Genomic DNA, 21,653 nt, shown 5'->3' on the forward strand with positions numbered 1-21,653 from the left:
GAACCCTTATGGAAAGTACAGGAGTATCAGCATTTAAGAAATTTGTTGTAATAAGGAATGAAAATAGGAGAAATAAGAAAGGACCCTGGAAAAATAAATTAAGAAAAGAATTATGAAAAAGATAGAGGAAACTACTGAAGAAAAAAAAAGGAAGGAATGAAATAAATTGAGATTCAAAGAAGGAAAGGGTTCACAACCTTATATCAGATAAAAGTATATGGATAAGCCAATCTTTATAAGGAAGGCAATTGACCAAGTTCTCCGTAAGCCATATACAATTTTCTGACTTTCTTTATTTGAAGTATACTTTTTTAGGTACTTTCTTTGAAAAATCTCAACCTGGTCTAGCTTTTGGAACCCCCAAATTTTGCTTCCATATAAAAGAACTGGGATGATCAAGTGGTCAAAGAGTTCACATTGTATATCCGCTGGTAAGAACAGTTTTCTAGCCCTAGTCAGCAGACTATACATTGCTCTCTGGGCCTGTGTAACCTGATGCTATTCGAGATAGAAAATGAGGAAGACATATTCAAATATATGAAGAGTATTTACAAATTGTGGAAAACTGGAAAAGAAATGTTAAACTAACTCTAAAACAGTTCAAAGTTGCAGCAAATGTTTTAATGTTGAACAGGCTGACATAAGTCTTTTTATAGTTTATATCTGACATATCTGTTTTGACGTTGTTACTGTTTGTAGAATGATTTATTGTTGATTTTTTTTTCTCATCATTTATTTATTTCCTTATTTCCTTTCCTCACTGGGCTATTTTTCTCTGTTGGAGCCTTTGGGCTTATAGCATCTTGCATTTCCAACTAGGGTTGTAGCTTGGTTAGTAATAATAATAATGATAATAATAATAATAATAATAATAATAATAATTGGAAGATCTGAAACCTAAACAAAGACTATGCACATGGGTCGCCGTTACAAAGGTTACGACAGAACATTAACACTACTGGACAGTAGACACTGAGACCTCGATATTTGGTTTCTTGGCAAGTTGACATTGCAAAATTGAACTTATTTTCCACCCCAGTCGAGACTACTGCTACACTACTACAGACTACAAGTATAAATGCAGCAGTAGAGGTACATAGATTGCATTTTAGATCAAGATAAACAACAGTATATCTGTACAAAGAATATTATTTTGTAGGGAGTGAATATAATTCGCTGGGACAGGTGTAAACTTTTTCTCATTAGGCTACTTGTCAAATATATTTTGTTTATCATTATTATTATTATTATTATTATTATTATTATTATTATTATTATTATTATTATTACGAAATATGATTTATTGTTACCTTGCCAGGAGTGAAACCAGTTGAGCAAATACAGGTTTTAATACTTAGGTCTTGGAGTAAGTTAAGAATAGGGCAATCTAATGCCCCCCCCCCGTAGGTATTTACTGTAGGAAAGGTTATTTTTTCTCTTGGAAATGTTGTTTCTTGCTGTTCTATAATTTTATCATGTCACCTATTGTCAATTCTTTTTAGTGAGGCAGATTTGTACCGACTTGCAGGGGTGACATTTTCGCTCAGAAAGGTTTCCTGATCGCTGATTGGTTGGAGAAGATAATTCTAACCAATCAGATAGCAGGAAATTTTTCTAAGCTAAACGGGCAGCGCTGCGAGTCGGTGCAAATACGTCTTGTTAAAAAGAATTGAGTATAGGTAGGATAGGTGGGGAACCTTAGGTTAGGCAGTGGTCTTGTGGGTAAAATTATAGAACAGTACAGTAAACATTTGGTTTAAAGCAAGACTGTTTTAATGTATTTTGTGGTGTTTTCAATGTTTTTGATCAAATTTTATGGTGGGAATCCATAGTCTTGAGTTATGGTAGGTCGACTACCATAACTCAAAAGCTATGGCTTTGTGCTAGGTGTTGCGATCATTTACGTTTAAAACACCTTAAAATATACTGTGTCCCAGTCTAATTGTCTGATATTTAAACAAACTTCAAGATTTTGTTGTTTCCACCAATTGTCATCATAAAAAACCAGTCATCATGATAAAAAAATGGTTTCCGTAATCAAAACCAAGTAATAGAGATGAAACACGGTCAAAACACTGGAGCTTTTGTTTGGCTGGACTTCTGGATGCATAAAAAACAGGATTTTCCATACAATTTTTTATCGAGGCATTTGTAGCAGGGTTCATCATATATGAAAAACCTCCTCACTTAACCCTTTTACCCCCAAAGGACGTACTGGTACGTTTCACAAAACTCATCCCTTTACCCCCATGGACGTACTGGTACGTCCTTGCAAAAAAATGCTATAAAATTTTTTTTTTTCATATTTTTGATAATTTTTTGAGAAAATTCAGGCATTTTCCAAGAGAATGAGACCAACCTGACCTCTCTATGACAAAAATAAAGCCTGTTAGAGCAATTTAAAAAAAATATACTGCAAACTGTGCTGGGGAAAAAATAAATCCTTGGGGGTTAAGGGTTGGAAATTTCCAAAGAGCCTGGGGGTAAAAGGGTTAACAATTATACTGCACTATCTTGACATATGGGCTAATACACACTTGACAAAGGGGTGAGTTGTAGCTTTGCATTCCAGCCTCTATTTGAACATGGACTTTGGATTAATTTCCCTATATCAGACTTAATGTATCAAACACATTTCTACACTGGCCTTTCATTATTAACATGATAAATAAATTAACTATAATCATATGTACAGTATTTGTTTCGGTGCAGAACACAAACCTTCCATTCTTTACTGAGGGAGTATTATTTCGGCTAGAGCTGAAACTAGCCGATAAACTTTTTGTCAGGGTGTAACTACCCACCGCTAGTTAGCGGAGGGGGGAGCGGGGTAGGTTAACTCTCCTGCTCACACCAGCACTAGCAACTAACCGTCACTTTTTATTTCGGCTCGGTAGAGTAAAGACGTAGTGTCTCTCATCCGTCAACACCATTTTGACCAGTTACGGCTAAAAGCAACTGGCTTAATGTTTATTAAATTTCCTTTGTTCCGTAACTGAAATACAAACCACACTATTTACATGGGATAATTACTTCGGCGTAGCTGAAATGACGAGCCATAAGAATTTTAACGAGGGTTTACTACCCCTCCGCTAGTTAGTGGGGGGGGTAGGGAGGGGTAGCTTGCTACCCCTCATTCCTCACACACACAGTGCGTGCTCCACTTTACTTTTGGCTTGGATGGCGAGCGGATGTCTGTGCTCCCATCCTCACTTGACGGCCATTAATGTTTTGTCTTTTACTTACTTCTTCTTATACTTAATATATTTAAACATTATTGATGTTTATATATATTCTTGTGTATAGAATATAGTAAGTTTCCTTTTCAGTGTTTGTGCGGTGTGTGTAGTGTTCGACTACGAGAGTGAAACGCCGGCTTAGTGCTAGGCCACTCCGATTTCACTTCGTGGTCACGGCCGTTCACTCCTAGGCCACCACGGTTGCCATCATGGAGAGCGGCCCCTCTCTCGAGGTCGTTCACCTCTTACTACGTACTACGACTTCTACGATAGCTTCTCGGGCCGAGTTGCTATTCCGTTTTATTTGTTTCAATTATTTTTTTTTATGAAATCTAATTGTATTCTTAACTTTTCACCTCTGGGAACACTTCCCTTCGGGGGTCTGTGATTCTTGGGACATTCAAAATCAGTTACATAATTATAGTTGTTATAATTCTGTTTTTGTTAAGTTTTCCGCCCTCCCCCCTCGCCCGTGCATGTCAGTGGGGGAGGAGGGCGCATACCTAACTTTCGTTCTTATGTTTTACTTTCCCTCGGGGTTTCTCTTCGGAGTTTCACCTGGGGGAATTTCTGTTAAATAATTATTCATTTTTATTTCCCAGTTTACTATGCTGTTTCTTCGTAGACTGTAGTGTGCCTTCGAAGCAGAGCTGTCCTGTTTATGTCTGGGGAGTCTGCTGTCGCTGCCGTCTCTCTAGGACATCGTCATGGGCGTTATCCCTTCTCTTAGAAGTTCTCCCGTGACAACTGTCAGCTCTTCAGTGCATCCTAGAACGATGAGGAGGTTTGCCTCCAAGGGTAGTTAATTAACTTCCTTCTTACCTTTTTCCTGGTCCTTAGGCGGTTATGCTCTTGGGGCTGAGCGACCGCCCTTGTAACTATGCTCAAGGGGCTGAGTGGTTGCAAGGCCGGACCATGGTACTTCAAGCGACTATGCTCTCGGGGCTGAGCGGTAGCTTCTGTAGCTACTGTATGCTCAAGGGGCTGAGCAGCTGCAGGATCAGTCTTGTGACCTCTTTCGTTCGCGAGGGAGGCTGCACTAAGGGCTCCTCCTCGGAGAATTGCCCCTTATGGTCTCTTCTACGAAGTGTCTCCTCCCGTTCGCGTGAGAGGATATCGCGTCCCGTTCATTTCATCTCAACCTCCCATGACAGCGAATCCAGTGTCGTTGAGCTCCTATGCCACGGGATCGGCAAAGGAGCTAGCCCTTCGGGCAGAAGTCGAGACCATGCTCAAGAAGGATGCTCTCCAGGAGGTCGTGGACGGCTCCCCAGGCTTCTTCAGTCGACTCTTTCTTGTAAAGAAGGCGTCTGGAGGCTGGAGACCCGTCATCGACCTCTCAGCCCTGAACAAGTTTGTCAAGCAAACTTCGTTCAGCATGGAGACAGCAGACACGGTCAGACTTGCAGTGAGACCGCAAGACTTCATGTGCACACTGGATCTGAAGGACGCGTACTTCCAGATCCCAATCCATCCGTCTTCCAGGAAGTACCTACGTTTCAGCCTGGACAACAAGATCTACCAGTTCAAAGTGCTGTGTTTCGGTCTCTCCACAGCACCTCAGGTGTTCACCAGAGTGTTCACACTGATATCTTCGTGGGCGCACAGGAACGGCATCTGTCTCCTTCGATATCTGGACAACTGGCTGATCCTAGCAGACTCGGAGTCGACCCTTCTTCAACACCGAGACAGGCTTCTGAGAATTTGCCAAGATCTAGGGATCATGGTAAATCTCGAGAAGTCCTCTCTGCTCCCAACACAACGACTGGTATATCTAGGCATGATATTAGACACCGATCTCCACAGAGCCTTTCCATCAGACGACAGGATAGCAAGGCTGAGGAGGGTTGCAAAGCCTTTCCTCAGTCGAGAAGATCTTCCAGCCCAATCGTGGTTACGTCTTTTAGGTCACCTAGCCTCCTTGGCTCGTCTAGTTCCCAACGGCCGCCTCAGGATGAGATCCCTGCAGTGGCGGCTCAAGGCCCGGTGGGATCAAGGCATCGATTCCCCGGACTTCCTGGTCTCGATAGGACCTGCGTAACGGACGGACCTGCAGTGGTGGCTGACCGACGACAACCTTCGGAAGGGAGTGGATCTTCTCGTCCTTCCCCCGGATTTGATGCTGTTTTCGGACGAGTCAAAAGAAGGGTGGGGGGGCTCACGTTCTGAACCAGAGGGCCTCAGGCCTATGGTCAGAATCAGAAAAGTACCTCCACATCAACCTGCTAGAGCTGAAGGCCGTTTCCCTGGCCCTTCAACAGTTCCAACAGACCCTGGCGGGCCACTCTGTGGTGGTGATGAGCGACAACACCACAGTAGTGGCTTATATCAACAAGCAGGGAGGTACCTTTTCACAACAGCTATCCCATCTTGCAGTAGAGATACTAAGATGGACCGAAGTTCACTCGATACGTCTATCAGCTCGCTTCATTCCTGGGAAAAGGAATGTGCTCGCCGACAATCTGAGCAGAGCTTCGCAGATAGTGAGTACCGAGTGGTCTTTGGATCCTCAGGTAGCCAACAAAGTCCTGACTTTGTGGGGTTCCCCGGCAGTGGACTTGTTCGCGACAGCCTTGAATTTAAAGCTGCTGCTGTACTGCTCCCCAGTCCCGGACCCCAAGGCACTCTGGCAAGATGCCTTCCAACAACGGTGGGACAACATCGACGTCTACGCCTTCCCACCGTTCTGTCTGATGAGAAGGGTGCTCAACAAGACCAGACTATCGGTCAACCTGTCGATGACCTTAATAGCTCCGCTATGGCATCATGCAGAGTGGTTTCCGGACCTTCTGCAGCTCCTGACGCAACCCCCGAGAGAGCTTCCCCCACGACACGAGCTACTCAGACAACCACATTGCAACATCTTCCACAAAGCCGTAGCATCGCTTCGGCTTCACACCTGGAGACTATCCAGCGTCTCCTCACTGAGAGAGGCTTTTCGCAATAAGTTGCGGAAAGGATGTCTCAACACCTGCGAAAGTCATCCGCAGGGGTCTATCAGGCGAAGTGGAGAGTCTTCTGTGGTTGGTGTCGTGGGAGGGGTATCTCTCCGCTCGATGCCTCTATTCCAGCAATAGCGGAGTTCCTCGTTTATGTGCGGGAGGAAATGCGCCTTTCGGTCTCCGCGGTGAAAGGCTATCGCTCAGCCTTAAGCCTTGCCTTCAGGCTGAAAGGAATAGACATTTCCTCCTCGCTGGAACTTTCCTTACTCATACGTAGCTACGAGCTTACCTGCTCTCAGTCGGAAGTGAGACCGCCTCCTTGGAACGTGGTTCGAGTCCTCAGGGCTCTGAAGAGACCTCGGTTCGAACCATTACGCCAAGCCTCTGACCAACACCTGACTTGGAAGACGGTATTCCTGCTCGCTCTGGCTTCGGCCAAGCGAGTCGGTGAACTTCATGGTCTCTCATACGACATCGCCCATTCAAGGGGATGGGGGGAGGTAACGTTCAAATTCGTCCCTGAGTTTGTTGCCAAGACTCAGAACCCTGGGAGTTCCGGACCCACGGTTCGACTCCTTCATGGTTGTGAGTCTCCGCTCCGTAACAGATGACCCAGATCACCTGCTACTCTGCCCAGTAAGAAGTCGAGACGTTATCTGAAGAGAACAGCTGCAGTCCGTCCCCGCGTGCAAGCCCTGTTTGTGAGCACGGGTAGGACGAAGAGGAGGGTCACCAAGAACACCATCTCAGCCTGGATTCGTCGGACCATCCATCATGCCTTGAATCCAGACCCTCCTCCGTCAGGTCGCCCTAGGGCACATGATGTCAGGGGCATCGCCACGTCCCTGGCCTTCAAGAGAAACTTCTCTGTGACGCAGGTTCTACAAGCTGGAGTCTGGAAGCGTCAGACGACCTTCACAGCCCACTACCTGCAGCTCGTGACCCACAGGAGCCTCGATACTTTTTCTATCGGCCCTGTGGTGGCTGCACAACAGCTGGTCTAACCTCAGGCTCCTTAATGGACAGGTAGCAGAAAGTTGAGAGCACTGTTACCCGGTTTTAGTCTGCGTGAATGAAAGAGTATGTCTGGCCCTTACTTCTTTCTTCATCCTCCCCTCTCTTGGGGAATGCAGCATCCTGGGTCTCTGCATAGCTGACCTCAAACGTCTGCAGGTAAACCATGCTTCCTTGTGTTCCTAGTATTAAGTACAATACTGTCGCGTCCCCCATACCCTGACGAGGTGGTATGGGGACGTCCTAGCCTAGAATTCCATATAAAGGACTTCAGGTCAACTTCCTAGGACGAATCACACTTCATCTCTCCACACACAACTTATGTAGGCCGCTCGTTTCTTGCGTAGCAATAAACTTGTAAGTTGCAGGGACTCTTTTTCTCGAAGTGCTGCGCACTCGGATTCTGAGTCCCCGGGTAAGCCAAAGCCAGTAAGGCTGGGGACTTTCCACCCTGCCTAAGGGTAAGTCACCCTATGTAAATAGTGTGGTTTGTATTTCAGTTACGGAACAAATGACAAATTTGAAGATAATTTGTATTTTTCCTAATCATACAAACCTTAGCTATTTACACGTATTTGCCCGCCAGCCCTGTCCCCCCAAGACAAGTCCTACCTCTAAGTGAAATGAGGCAGCTCACCGGTGTGTGGAGGGGGGAGGGGTAGCTAGCTACCCCTCCTCTATCCCCGTGCTAACTAGCGCGGGGGTAGTTTAACCCTCGTTAAAAATCTAATGGCTCATCACTTCAGCTACGCCGAAAGTAAACCCTATGTAAATAGCTAAGGTTTGTATGGTTAGGAAAAATACAAATTATCTTTGAATTTGTCATATTACAGAGAGAGAGAGAGAGAGAGAGAGAGAGAGAGAGAGAGAGAGAGAGAGAGAGAGATCCCTCTGAACATCCTTCGAGGGTGGAACTTAGTCCTACGGTCTCTCCTGCTGGTGATTCTCCCCCTCGGGGGAGTTCACTTACAGAGACTCCTCTGCGGAGGCCTTATGATGGTCAGCTTGCTGATCCCACGGCCCCTAGAGGGTGTATAAGGCGGAAGGCTCGTCCTCCCCTTCGCCGTAGAGAACTTCCTTCTCCTCACAAGGGAGTTGGGAGGCGCCTCTTCGGCTCGTCATCCCCGCAGTCCTCTGCGGAGGAAACTCGCCGTTCACCGATCCTGCCAGCTACCACCTTAGACCTCTCCGAAGATCGTTCGCGATCTCCTTCGGTGGAAGGTCGTCCTTCGGGACCCCTGACCTGTCACCCTCCAGACCTGCTGACCTGCTGTCACCCTTCAAGGCTGCTGATGCGCTATATGCGCCTTCTAACCCTGTCATTGCACAGGCACCGGTCCCTTCGGGGTACAAGGGACTTGAGCGCAAAACTGTGCCTCAGTCCCTTAAGCGCCAGGTACCCCCTGCGCGTCATCACGCTGCTGCTGTTCCTGACTTAGCGCCCCAGCGCGCACCTGCGCGCGTGCGCTCACCTGCGCGCGTGCGCTCACCTGCGCACGTGCGCTCACCTGCGCGCGTGCGCTCACCTGCGCGCGTGCGCTCACCTGTTCCTGTTCCTACGCGCTCATGATCTCCTGCGCGCCAGCGCCCACCTGCAGTTCCTGCTATAGCGCGTCAGCGCTCACCTGGGCGCAAGCGCTCACCTGCGCACACGCGCTCACCTGCGCACACACGCTCACCTGCGCACACGCGCTCACCTGGGCGCAAGCGCTCACCTGCGTGCAAGCGCTCATCTGTTCCTGCTACAGCGCTCAAGCGCTCTCCTATTCGTCAGCGCTCTCCAGTGCCTCAGCGCACTTCTGGAGTTAAGCGCGCAGTCGCAGTCGTTCCTGATACAGCGCACAAGCGCTCACCGGCGCGCCAGCGCACCCCTACGTTCCAGCGTGCAGTCCAGGAGGTACCTAAGTTAGCACACGGGCACTCACAGGTACCCCTGCCCTCTCCATCCAAACTGCGCACTCCTGTGCGCCCGAATCCTGTTGCGCGATGCGCGCCCAACTCAGCAGCGCACACCTGTGCGCCCGAATCCTGTTGCGCACCCTGCACGCCCATCACATCAGCGCACTCCTGTGCGCCCGCATCCTGATACGCGCCTGCGATCTCCTGTGCTCCCAGCGCGCCCACGATCTCCTCAGGGGACAGTTCCTGCACCACCGGCACGCCAGCGTGCAAATTCACCTTTGCGCTATCACGAGGCTGCGCAATCGCGCCCTCGCCCCGTGCTTCCAGATACGCGCGCTCTACGCCCACGCGCTAGAGACATTTCTCCTGCGCACGCGCGCCCAACAGTCTCGCCCACACGGGCTCTTCAGCAGGTTCCTGCGCTCCCGCGCACGCGCTATCAAAGGATTGCTCACGCGTCAGCGCCCGTCCAGTCTTCAACCCCGCCCCACGTTCCAGCTCCTGCGCGCTGCACGCCCTCACCATCACCTATGCGCGCCCTCGTGCGCGCACGCGCGAAATTCCTACCGCGCACGATCCTCCCGCGCGCGATCCAGGGCAGAGCTCATCGCGCGACCACCAGCGCAATTTGCGCCGCGATCGCCAGCGCAATCCCGCACGCGATCTAACGGGGCTTCAGGCGGACAGGTCATCGTCTTGGTCCCCTCCTCGCAAGCGCAGAACAGCGCGCTCACCGGAGGAGGGAAGGTTTCCGGACAGGTCTAAGGACTTTTTCTTCAGCTTCGTTTCAGGCGAACCCTCGCTTGTCGACTCCTCCTAGGGATCGATCGATCCCCTTCCCTCCAGAGGGAGTGTCTGACAGCATGACTGTCAGCCAGCAGCCCTGGTTTGGGACCATAGTCAGAGCTCTCATGTAGGCTTTTAAGCCTGTGTTCTCTGAACTGGGTCACAAAACAGTGGCGACTACTTCTCCCCTGAAGAGGAAGAGAGGAGTCCCCTCCGTGGTGACTTCTCCAAGGGCTAAGCTGTCTCCTCGGAAATCCTTGCGCAAGTCTCCCTCTCCCCCCCAGACTTTCTCTCCCTCCCCTGCGGATGAGGATTTCCCATCCTCAGGGGAGTTGGACGAGCCGGTCCGTTCCCCCATCGCACCATTTGGGGAAACTCCTCCTCTCCCTGAGAAGTCTTTTCGCACAGGGGTAGAGAAGAGCCACTGGGGACGGGAGACTTTGCTGCCAGCCCTTCGGGAGGAGAGCTTCAAGAGTCAGAACATGCGTTCTGGCAAGTTCTGACCCTCATGAGAAATCTCAACGGGTTTCCGGACCCAGAGATTCCTCCTCGTGAGGGTAAGGACACGGTCTTGGACCGAGTCTATGGCATCCAGAAACCCTCTAGGGCCAGTGCAGCTTTGCCCTGGTCACAAGGGATGAAGAGTGCCAGAGATAAAGTCGAAGGCCAGCTCTCTGAGCTTGCCTCCTCCAACAGATCCAGCTCCGGTAACAAGCTCCTCCTCCCTCCTCGAGTCCACCAGAGGAGGTATTTTGAGATCTTAGAAGAGACTTGTTTGGGTCTTCCTGTTCACCATTCTGTGGAAGAACTCCTAAGCCAGGAGAAGGTGGCAAAGTGTGCCATGCAGGCAACCTCGTGGCTTGACATCTGGCTGGGGTCTCTGGGCATCTTTCAATGACCCTGATAGCTCTGCTATGGCATCATGCAGAATGGTTCCTGGACCTTCTGCAACTCCTCACGGAGGTTCCGAGAGAACTCCCTCCACGTCACGAGCTACTCAAACAACCACACGCCAACATCTTCCACAAAGCTGTAGCTTCGCTTCGACTTCACGCCTGGAGACTAGCCTATCCAGCATCTCCTCACGGAGAGAGGATTTTCGCAATAAGTTGCGAACAGGATGTATGGTCGCCTGCGTAAGCCATCCACAGGGGTCTACCAGGCGAAGTAGCGAGTCTTCTGTGGTTGGTGTCGTGGAAGGGGTATCTCTCCCCTCGATCCCACTATTCCAGCAATAGCGGAGTTCCTCGTGTATTTGCGGGAGGAAATGCGCCTTTCAGTCTCGGCAGTGAAAGGCTATCGCTCAGCCTTAAGTCTTGCCTTCAGGCTTAAAGGAATGGACATTTCTTCCTCGCTGGAACATTCCCTTCTCATACGGAGTTATGAACTTACCTGCCCTCAGTCGGAAGTGAGACCTCCTCCATGGAATGTGGTTCGAGTTCTCAGGTCTCTAAAGAGACCTCCCTACGAACCATTACGCCAGGCTTCAGATCGCCACCTTACCTGGAAGACGGTTTTCCTGCTAGCTTTGGTCTCGGCCAAGCGAGTCAGTGAGCTACATGGTCTCTCGTACGACATCGCCCATTCAAGGGGATGGGGGGAGGTAACGTTCAGCTTCGTCCCTGAGTTTGTTGCCAAGACTCAGAATCCGGGAGTGCCGGACCCTAAGTTCGACTCTTTCCAGGTTTCGAGTCTCCGTTCTGTAACAGATGACCCAGACCATCTCCTACTGTGCCCAGTGAGGAGTCTGAGGTTGTATCTTAAAAGAACAGCTGCAGTTCGTCCCCAGGTGCGAGCCCTGTTCGTGAGCACCGGGAAGACGAAGAGGAGGGTCACCAGGAATACCATCTCGGCCTGGATTCGCAAGGTGATACATCTGGCCTTGAATCCTGACCCTTCTCCGTCACGTCGCCCTAGAGCGCATGATGTCAGGGGCATAGCTACGTCCCTGGCCTTCAAGAAAAATTATTCAGTGACGCAGGTCCTTCAAGCTGGGGTGTGGAACCGTCAGACCACCTTCACGGCCCACTACCTGCAAGACGTGACACACAGGAGGCTCGATACGTTCTCTATCGGCCCTGTGGTGGCTGCACAACAGCTGGTCTAACCTCAGGCTCCTTAATGGACAAGTAGCAGAAGGTTGAGGGCATTGTTACCCGGTTTTAGTCTGCGTGAATGAAAAGATCTGTCTGGCCCTTATTCTTTTCTTCATCTTCTCCTCCCTTGGAGAAAGCAGCACAGCATCCTGGGTTCTCTGCACAGCTGACCTCAAACCTCTGCAGGCAAGCCATGCTCCCTTGTGTTCCTAGTATCAAGTGTAACACTTTCATGTCCCCATACCTTGACGAGGTGGTATTGGGAGAGTCCTAGCCTAGATTTCCATCTGAAGAACTCCAGGTCAACTTCCTAGGACGAGTCACTTCTCACCTTCACACACAGCTTATGTAGGCCGCAGCAGTTTCACAGCATGCCAGCGAGGAGCAGGGACCCCTTATTTCTTGAGTACTTACACACTCGAATTTGGAGTCCCCGGGCAAGCCAAAGCCAGTATGGCAGGGACTTACCTCCCTTCTTAAGGGTTGAGTCACCCCATGTAAATAGTGTGGTTTGTATTTCAGTTACGGAACAAATGACAAATTCGTAGATAATTTGCATTTTTCCTAACAATACAAACCTTAGCTATTTACACATATTTGCCCGCCATCCCTGTCCCCCGGGATAAGTCCTACCTCTAAGCAAAGTGAAGCATTCACCGGTGTGTGTGTGAGGGGGGGGGGGTGTTAGCTAGCTACCCCTCCCTACCCCCCGCTAACTAGCGGCGGGGTAGTAAACCCTCGTTAAAACTCTTATGGCTCGTCATTCAGCTACGCCGAAGTAATTACCCCTTGTAAATAGCTAAGGTTTGTATAGTTAAGAAAAATACAAATTATCTACGAATTTGTCATATTTATAAAATGTAAAGGAGGCATATACTACAGTATGTAAAATATGTACAATAATCTACATGGATAGAACTATATCTTTTTTTGTATAATGTCCCAACCAGCTACATACACCCCAAGAAAAGAAACCAGAAATGATTAAAGTGGACATTTGTAGATGATAATAGCAGAAGAGGTTACAGAGGTGAAATTAACACCAAGGATGTGGTCATATTAATGAAGACAAAAGGTTGAATTTGATAAGACAGGAAAGGAAATTATAGAAACAAGAATAACACTGATGTGCTTTGTAAGTTATAATGAGAAGTAAATAGTACAATAGATTATTTGTTTAGCTTTCAAGGATGGAGAAAATTTAGAAGCAGTCGCATAAAATTAAGGAAATTAGAATCGCTAGCCAAAGACGTTGCTTATAAAAGTGTACTTGCCATGTTTTTTGTGTAGGATGTAACTAATGACAATGAACTTTTCTGCAGATTGAAGCATTGTGCACCTATAATCTAGAGTTGAACAAGGAGGAACCTGGAACTGCAAGAGGAAGTTTTCGAGTATACCTAGATTATTCTGAAGCATAATCAACGTAATGGAAACTGACATAAAAGAAATACAGGCTGGGATTTCAAGGCTAGGCATCTGTAGTGTATGTGTGAGTAGTTCTGCCAAGTACACATGCCCAGCTTGTAGTGCAAAGACTTGTTCTTTAGCTTGCGTCAAGACTCACAAGAAGAATGCAAATTGTAATGGGACACGGAACAAAACTGCAATGGTTCACAAGGAGGAAATGAACAACCTCACATTATTGAGTGATTACAGGTTAGTTCAACTTTATTGTGCTTAGTAGTAGGCCAGGCTAAGCCTAGGCTAATGAATTATGAGGTACCTGTTATATATTAATTTTAATTGTATGAATGAAGATGGTTTTTGTCTAATGTTGAAACAGGAGAAAAACTCCAAAAGCTTTCAAAGTCATATGTTTTTTCCGTAAGATGCATTAGGTAATTATAAACTTGTATTTTAAACATCAGACTTACCCGGTGGTTATATAAATATAGCTTTAGTCCCTGATGTCCCGGCAGAAATTTCAAAACTAGCGGCAATCGCCGATAATGTAGCCAGGTGTACCACCTGTGCGGCCTCTAGTAAAGGTACCTGGAACCATTCCAGTGATTCCTCAGATCTTCCCTGCCGATCACGCCGGCAACATCGTTGGATTTTTCACTCGCTGTAACCTGTATAATTGCAGTTATTTTGGTGATGTACAATTATACTGTTGGCTTTCGCTCGTTTGTTTTTATTTTTAACTGAGAGTTATTGGTTGGAATTTGATCGCTATGTTCATAGCTTAAAAGGGGTAGGTTTATGAGTTTTTTCCACCTACTGTAAAACTATCGAACCTTCTCTTTAAAACATGATGGCAGAAGGTAAACACTCCGCCAACACTATAACGTAAACTACGTAGTTCTACGTAGTATGACTTGCATATTCTTTTCTTTTTTCTATGCAGAGAATGAAAAGTAAATTCTACTTAAAAACCAAAAGTATTTAAGTTTTTATATAAAATGAATATATTATTTTTTAAGAAAATATTTGTCCTATTAGTATACTTTCTTTAGATAATCATCGATCTATTTTCAGAGATTAAATAAAACTAGCGTACAGTTAAAGTTACGCTATGTAGTTCTCATGACAATTGATACAGTCTCACAAATTACTTTGTATCATTATTTATTTTTGTTTTCGATATTGGGATTTCTAATATTAATCAAATAATCTATTGCATTCTCATTCAAGCCTTTGGCGGAAGAGTAATATCTCTCGCAGCGGGCAGGTCCATTTATGGTCTTATGTGAAAGAGTATAAAAAGTGCAATTTTCAGTGCTAAATTTGTGCAGTGATTTTATTCAGTCAGTGGAGGGTGCGTCTGCTCGACCTTGTTGTTATCCTAGCCTAAGACCTCTTCCAAGCTCCCCAACCCCTGGGAAAAGGAATGTCGATCGGCGAAAGGAAACGAGAGGCGTTAGCGCCCGAGCAGACGTCCCCTTGAGCGTTCCTGTTGACGCTTCCCAGAACGCTCGCCCTCGCCGTGGGAAAGGCGAGGTAAAAGTGTTATCTTCACCATCGGTTGACTCAGCTCACAGACAGGGATGGCGTATTGACTATTTTCCTTCCTTCTAGACAAGAAGAGATTTGCTCGTCATGATGCCGAGCGTTTAGATGCTTAACACCATAGCGCTAGCGTCAAGAAGGACGCCGAGCGTTAAGAAATGGGCTACATCACGCCAAGCGTCGAGTAGCTGGAAGTCATGACACGTAACGCCGAGCGTCAGAGCATTGGACAGCAAGCTACTATCGATGCTGTAAGAGTTTGACACGATGTTTGAACCCGAGTGCAACTTCTTTGTCTCTCTTGTTGGATGAGCGAACGTTCTAGACGCGAATGTCATAGTTCCGAGCGTCTGAATCGCGAGCGTTATTGTGCGGAGAGTCACGTGGCGCTGAGCGTCAAGCAGTTACATGGCATCAAGCGTCCAGCAATTGGACTTGATGTTGAGTGTCAAGTAGTTAGACATAACGTCGAGCGTCAAGCAGTTACGTGACGTCGAACGTCAGGCAGTTGAACGTGACGCCAAGTGTCAAGCATAGTTCCGAGCGTCTAAATCGCGAACGTCATTGTTCCGAGAGTATCGTGGTGCCGAGCGTCAAGCGTCTAGCGTCTAGCGTCCAGCAGTTGGACTTCACGTCGAGTGTCAAGCAGGTAGACGTGACGCTGAGCGTCAAGCAGTTGTATGGCATCCAGCGTTCAGCATTTGGACTTTCGTCGGGTGTCAAGCTTGACGCCGAGCATCAAGCAGTTAGACGTAACGCCGAATGTCAAGTAGTTAGACGTGACGCCGAACTTCAAGCAGTTAGACGTGATGTCGAGCATCAAGACTTGGTCGTTGTGCTTACACCAGTCGAGCCAAACGTCGAGATCGCGAACGTCTTAGTTCCAATCGTAATGACCGCGAGCGTTTAGCGTTGGAACATCGTTACGTCAGGCGCTATAACTGAAAAAAATACAGTGAAAAATATTAACTGGAAAGAAATTATTTTCACACACCAAGGTCTGCCTGTACAGACTCTTGGTGTCTGATGGAGGGTGAGAAATAAACCCCTAAAAGTAAGTAAAATTAAGTAATGCTCTTGGACCCATTGAGTCCAGAATTCAGGACCTTAAGGAGTTGACTCCTAGGAAACAAGACGTCTCTACCTCGGTTAGAGACTTGTAGGAGGAAGGGATCGACGATCTCCTTTCCCCTTCATATCTTTTAGAGGAATTCTCATAAGAGAAGATCTTAAGATCCTTCATCCTTTCGGTTGACTTAAAGAAACTTATGAGAGTTTTTTACTGAAGAGTTTCCGAATTATTTTGTGCCTGCTGCTCCTCGTTCCCCGCCTTCAGAGTTTACGCGAGGGAAGGCGTCGAAGGAGTCTCTGTTTACAAAGATGGTGCTGTCTCGATCATCCAAAAGAGCTTTGAGGATAATGGAGACTGGATGCAATCATTGAATAACCAGGGTAATACTGTTTTTCCTTCTCCCTCGGCTAGATTGGCCTCCAGATCTAGTGTTTGGCGAGACGGGAGAAGTTCTCAGCTTGGGAGTTCCTACCTCTGCCCAAGGAGAATTTTCGAGTCTAGTAGATGCTCCGCGTCGGATGGCCATGAGAAGGACCAAAACACTCTGGTCAACGTCAGAGCTTGATCACCCTCTCAAAGGCGTCTTTAGAGCTTTCGAAGTATTCAATTTCCTTGACTGGACTCTGAGAGCCTTTGGGAAGAAGGTTTCTACCTTGAAGGTTGTGGACACTGATAGTCTCAGCCTCATTATGTCAGGCATGGATAAAACCTTAAAGGACAGTTCCAATGAGTTAGCAGCCCTTTTCTCATCGGGGGTCTTTAAGAAAAGAGCCAAATGTGTTCTTTTCTGTCCATTGGGGTTACAGTACACCCATTCAGAAGTCAGAATTGAGGTACGCACTCCTTTTTTCTTCCTCTCCTCTTCCTCTAGGGTTGGTCAAAGAGGTCTCTTCTGCTTTAGCCCAAAAGGTCACACAGGATTTGGTGTCTAAAACAGCAAGGAAAGTTCTACCTATTTTCTCTAAACCGCACAGACAACAGTAGGTGCCAGACTAAACAACAGTAGGAGCCAGACTAAACAACTTCTGGCGAGCCAGGGAGAGGAGAGGAGCAGACCTTTGGTCCGTACTATTACTAAAGGAGGGATGCGAAATCTTTTTCCTATTGAAACCTTTAATAGTAACTCCGATAGACCTCTCTGCCAGATACAGAGAGGAGCCAAAGAGACAGGCTATGCAACATCAAATGTGTCTCTTATTGGAGAAGGAGGCTATTGACCAGTCCTAGATGTAAGTGCTCTCAACGCCTTTGTTCAGAAGACAAAGTTCTCCATGGAGACATCGAAATCAGTCCTAGCGACTGTAAGAAAGGACGACTGGATGGTCTCGTTAGACCTCCAGGATGCTTACTTCCACATCCTCATCCATCTGAACTTCAAGCAATACCTGAAGTTCGTGTATAGGAGGAAGTTGTCCAGTTTTGGGCTCTTTGTTTTGGCCTAAGCACCACCCCGCAAATAGATAGTGTGTCTGCTAGGACCTGTCGTTCTTCTAACCATAGACCTCTTCCAAGCTCCCCAACCCCTGGGAGAAGGAATGTCGAACGTTCTAACCATAGACTTCTTCCAAGCTCCTCAACCCCTGGGAGAAGGAATGTCGAACGATGAAAGGAAGCGAGAGGCTTTAGCTCCCAAACAGACATCCTCTCGAACATACCTGTTGACGCCTCCCAGGACGCTCGCCTTCATCATAGGAAAGGTGAGGTAAAAGTGTTTTCGTCATCTTCGGATGACGCAGCGCCCAGACGGGGCTGGCGTCAAGCTTTCAGATCCCTGAAGAGGAAGATGGACTCAGTTTATCAGCGTCCTATCATGACACTGCAAGCTCCTGGTTGTAGTCTTTGGAGCAGTCCTGAGAGATTATCATTCTACCGAAGAAAGCTCTCCTGCCAAACGTCCTTTAAGGACATCGGCAACTGTCAAGAAACGTCCAACTCACCCAGTTGCAGGACAGTTGTCTGAGCCTGGCATGGCCTCGGTTCATCCTCCTCCCCAACCGTCAGACTGGTTATCGTCCTCTGGACGCTCTACACGTTCTTTAAACGGTGTAGAAAGCGAGCTTGTGGTAGACGTGACGTCCCCTGTACCACAACAAGTTGACCCTAATTTTAATATGCTGCAAGGTATGCAACAGAAACTCTCTTCACTCAAGCAAGTTTATCAGCCTGCGGACAACAAGAGAGTAACAGGCCTGGACCCTGAGCGTCGGGAAGCTGCACACCTTGATGCCAAGCATCGTAAGGCTACTAGTCGAGAGGTTCTTGACGACGAACGTCTTTACAACTCCCCCCCGTTAAATGTCGTGTTTTCAGCCACTTTAACCCAGAGGAGTTAAACAGCCAGATGTGACATCGAGCGTCCAGCAGAGCGTGGCGCCGAGTGTCCAGCAGGACGTGACGTCGAGCGTCCAGCTAAAGCGTGACGTTGAGCGTCCAGCAGGATGTGACGTCGAGCATCCAGCAAGACGAGACGTCGAGCATCCAGCAAGACGGGACGTCGAGCATCCAGCAAGACGGGACGTCGAGCATCCAGCAAGACGGGACGTCGAGTGGCAAGCAGGACGCGACATCGAGCACCAGGCAGAACGCGACGTCGAGCGTCAAACAGCTCGTGACAAGGACGTGTACGCATTTCCACCGTTCAAAATTCATTACAAAGTGATGCAAAAGTTTGTGTCACACGAAGGGACCAGATTGACTCTAGTGGCCACTTTTGGGTCTCAAGAGAGTGGTTCACAGAGGTGCTGGAATGAATGGTGGACACTACAAGAAGCCTTCCATTAAGAGTAGATCTACTCAAACAACCCCACTTGGAAAGGTACCATCGAAATCTCCAAGCTCTTCATCTAACTGTCTTCAGATTATCAAAAAACTCACAAGAGCTAGAGGTTTTTGTAGGAGGCAGCTAGGGCTATTGCAAGAGCAAGTAGGACTTCTACCATCAAGGTTTACCATTCCAAGTGGGAGGTTTTTAGAGAGTGGTGCAGAGTCAACTCTTTTTCCTCGTCCAGTACCTCTATAACTCAGATTGCTGACTTCCTGTTATATCTTCGAAGGAAACGCAATTTTTACATCCTCTACCATCAAGGGATACAAGAGTATGTTAGCAACCGTATTCAGGCATAGAAACTTGGACCTTTCTAATGTTAAAGACCTACAGGAGCTTCTCAAAGCATTTGAAACATCAAAGCAACAACACCAGAATTCACCAGCTTGGAATCTGGATATAGTCTTGAGGTTCATTATGAGTGACAAGTTTGAGCCCTTGCATTCAGCTTCATTTAAGGACCTTACGATGAAGGCTCTATTTTTGGTCAGTCTGGCGACAGCTAAAAGAGTCAGTGAGTTTCATGCTTTTAGTTAAAACGTTGATTTTTTCGAGATAACAGAGCTATCCGCCCATTGCAGTTAGGCTTTCTCGACAAGAACGAATGCCCTTCTCAACTTTACCTTGGCCCAAGGCTTTTGAGATTCCAAACCTTTCAGATGTGGTTGGTGAGGAGTTGGAGAGGGTCTTGTGCCCAGTAAGAGCCCTGAAGTTCTACCTGGACTGAACGAAAGAGTTGCGAGGCAAGTCGGAAGCTCTTTGGTGCTCGGTCTAGAAGCCCTCGTTACAGATGTCAAAGAATGCACTTTCATTCTTCATCCGGCTCTTAATAAGAGAGGCTCATGCACATTGCAGTGAGACAGACCTCAAGCTTTTAAAAGTCAAAACGCATGAAGTTAGAGCTGTAGCAACATTGGTGGCCTTCAAGCAGAATAGATAGTTGCAGAGCATTATGGACACAACCTTTTGGAGGAGTAAATCTGTGTTCGCTTCACATTATTTGAAACGTGTCCAGACTCTTTATGAGGACTGCTTCACTCTGGGACCATTCGTAGCAGCAAGTGCAGTAGTGGGGGAAGGATCCTCCACTACATTCCCATAATCCTAATACCTTTTCTTCTCTTGGAACTTTTGTATTTTTATGGTTGTTCGTGGAGATTGCGACAGTCTTCCACAATCATTGATTTTAGTCAGGTGGTCAATTTGTTTCTTGAGAGTGCCCGGAACAAGGGTATTGGAGGAGGTCCTGTCACATAGAGGTATTTAGACTGGTTCGACAGCTCCTAGAGGTCTTCAACCCCCTGGGTGGATCACTGGATCTCATTAGGAAAGCGGACATTGAAGTCAGCTTTCTTATCAGGTACGAACCCTTAAGCTTGTTTAATATATTAACTCTTAAGTAAAATTCCAACAATGTTGGCTGTCTCTGACCTTCCACCAAGGGTGTCAATCAGCTATATTTATTTAACTGCCGGGTAAGTCTGATGTTTAAAAATTATATTTTCATAATAAAATAAATTTTTGAACATACCCGTTGGTTATATAAAATTTAATTTTATTGCTGTGTCTTACTCAACAATTATATAGCTGTAGGTTTCCTACGACGGCAGACAATAGATTCAAAATTCCGCGGTGGCGCCGCCATCGCTGACGTAGGTGACATCATCTCCCTCCACTCGGGGGAGCTACAGGTACAACTGTCCAATTAACAACAATTCGTTCTCTGCCGGCTTCTGGTGAACATCGGTGGTTGGTGCAGACTTTTGTCTTCATTGGTTGGGAGCATTATCTCTTCAATTTCGGTGAAGTATTCAAACTCCGTGTTGTAGGATTGAATCTGATTAAATCGTTTCTACAAGTTTTGTGGTCATACCATCATGTCGGACTCTAGTCCTTCAGTAGTTAGGTTTTGTGCCGGAGGGTGCAAAACTTGGCTAGTTAAATTAATTTATGATTCACACACTATGTGCATTAAGTGTAGGGGTTGTGAGTGCTCTAAAGAATTGACTTGTGATGAATGCAAGAATTGGAGTGAACAACAGTGGAAAGTTTTTGTTTCTCATTCGGAGAAAGTAATTAAGGATAGGAAGAGAAAAGCGGCTCTTAGAGCTGAAAACAAGTCTAGTTTAGCCTCTTCTGTTTCGTCTATCGAAGTACCTGTTCCTATTAATTCTCCTTCTCCTCCTATTACGTCTCCTATTTTGAGTCCTCCTACTCCTCCTCCTGTAACTCCTTTGCCAACTTCCCATGGAGTTTCTCCTGACACCATTGCCAGTCTCGAATCTAAATTTGAAAAGAAATTTGATGTTTTAGCTAATACAGTAATGCAGTTAGGATTATCTGTAAAGTTTTTCTTAGGAAAGACTTCTAGTGAAGTGAAGAGTGTTAGTTCAGTGCATTCGGAGGGGGTGGCTGTTTGTCCCGATAGTTCTCCTAGACGAAGGTCACAGTCCCGCTCCCCCGCCTCGGGGAGAAGACATACCGGAGGTCCAAGGGAGACTGTCGGGGTTTGCCCACAGACAGTCGCTTCCTAAGTCGATCCTGTGGTGCGACAGCAGGATTCGACTAAACACCATTGGAAAGGTGTGTCGTTTGATGACCAGTTATCGACAGAGTCGAGTGATTCGACTCCAGTGAGACGTCGTAGGTCGAGTGATTCGACTTCGGCTAGACGTCGTAAGTGGCGTGATTCTTCAGTTTCACGTCCGTTGAAGAGACCTTCGAATGAAGAGGTGTTCTCTTCTCCTTCTGTGAAAAGAACCAAGGAAGTAGATATCGCTCGCCTGTCGTGCAGTGTAGCTACGTGGACTAAGCTTCGTATTCTTA

At 47.2% G+C, this 21,653-nt stretch overlaps 1 protein-coding gene across 1 annotated transcript in view; it reads left to right on the forward strand.

Moving 5' to 3' along the window:
* Nucleotides 1-967: 967 nt before the first annotated feature.
* The window catches only part of LOC137619557 (box C/D snoRNA protein 1), a 69,110-nt gene continuing 48,424 nt past the window's right edge, over nucleotides 968-21,653 (forward strand). The window contains exons 1-2 of the mRNA XM_068349684.1: nucleotides 968-1,092; nucleotides 13,302-13,638. Coding sequence (XP_068205785.1) covers nucleotides 13,409-13,638 — 230 coding nt within the window. The 5' untranslated portion in view covers nucleotides 968-1,092; nucleotides 13,302-13,408. The remainder of the gene's footprint in view (nucleotides 1,093-13,301; nucleotides 13,639-21,653) is intronic.

The sequence above is a fragment of the Palaemon carinicauda genome, chromosome 26, assembly GCF_036898095.1.
Source record: "Palaemon carinicauda isolate YSFRI2023 chromosome 26, ASM3689809v2, whole genome shotgun sequence".
Taxonomy (NCBI): domain Eukaryota; kingdom Metazoa; phylum Arthropoda; class Malacostraca; order Decapoda; family Palaemonidae; genus Palaemon; species Palaemon carinicauda.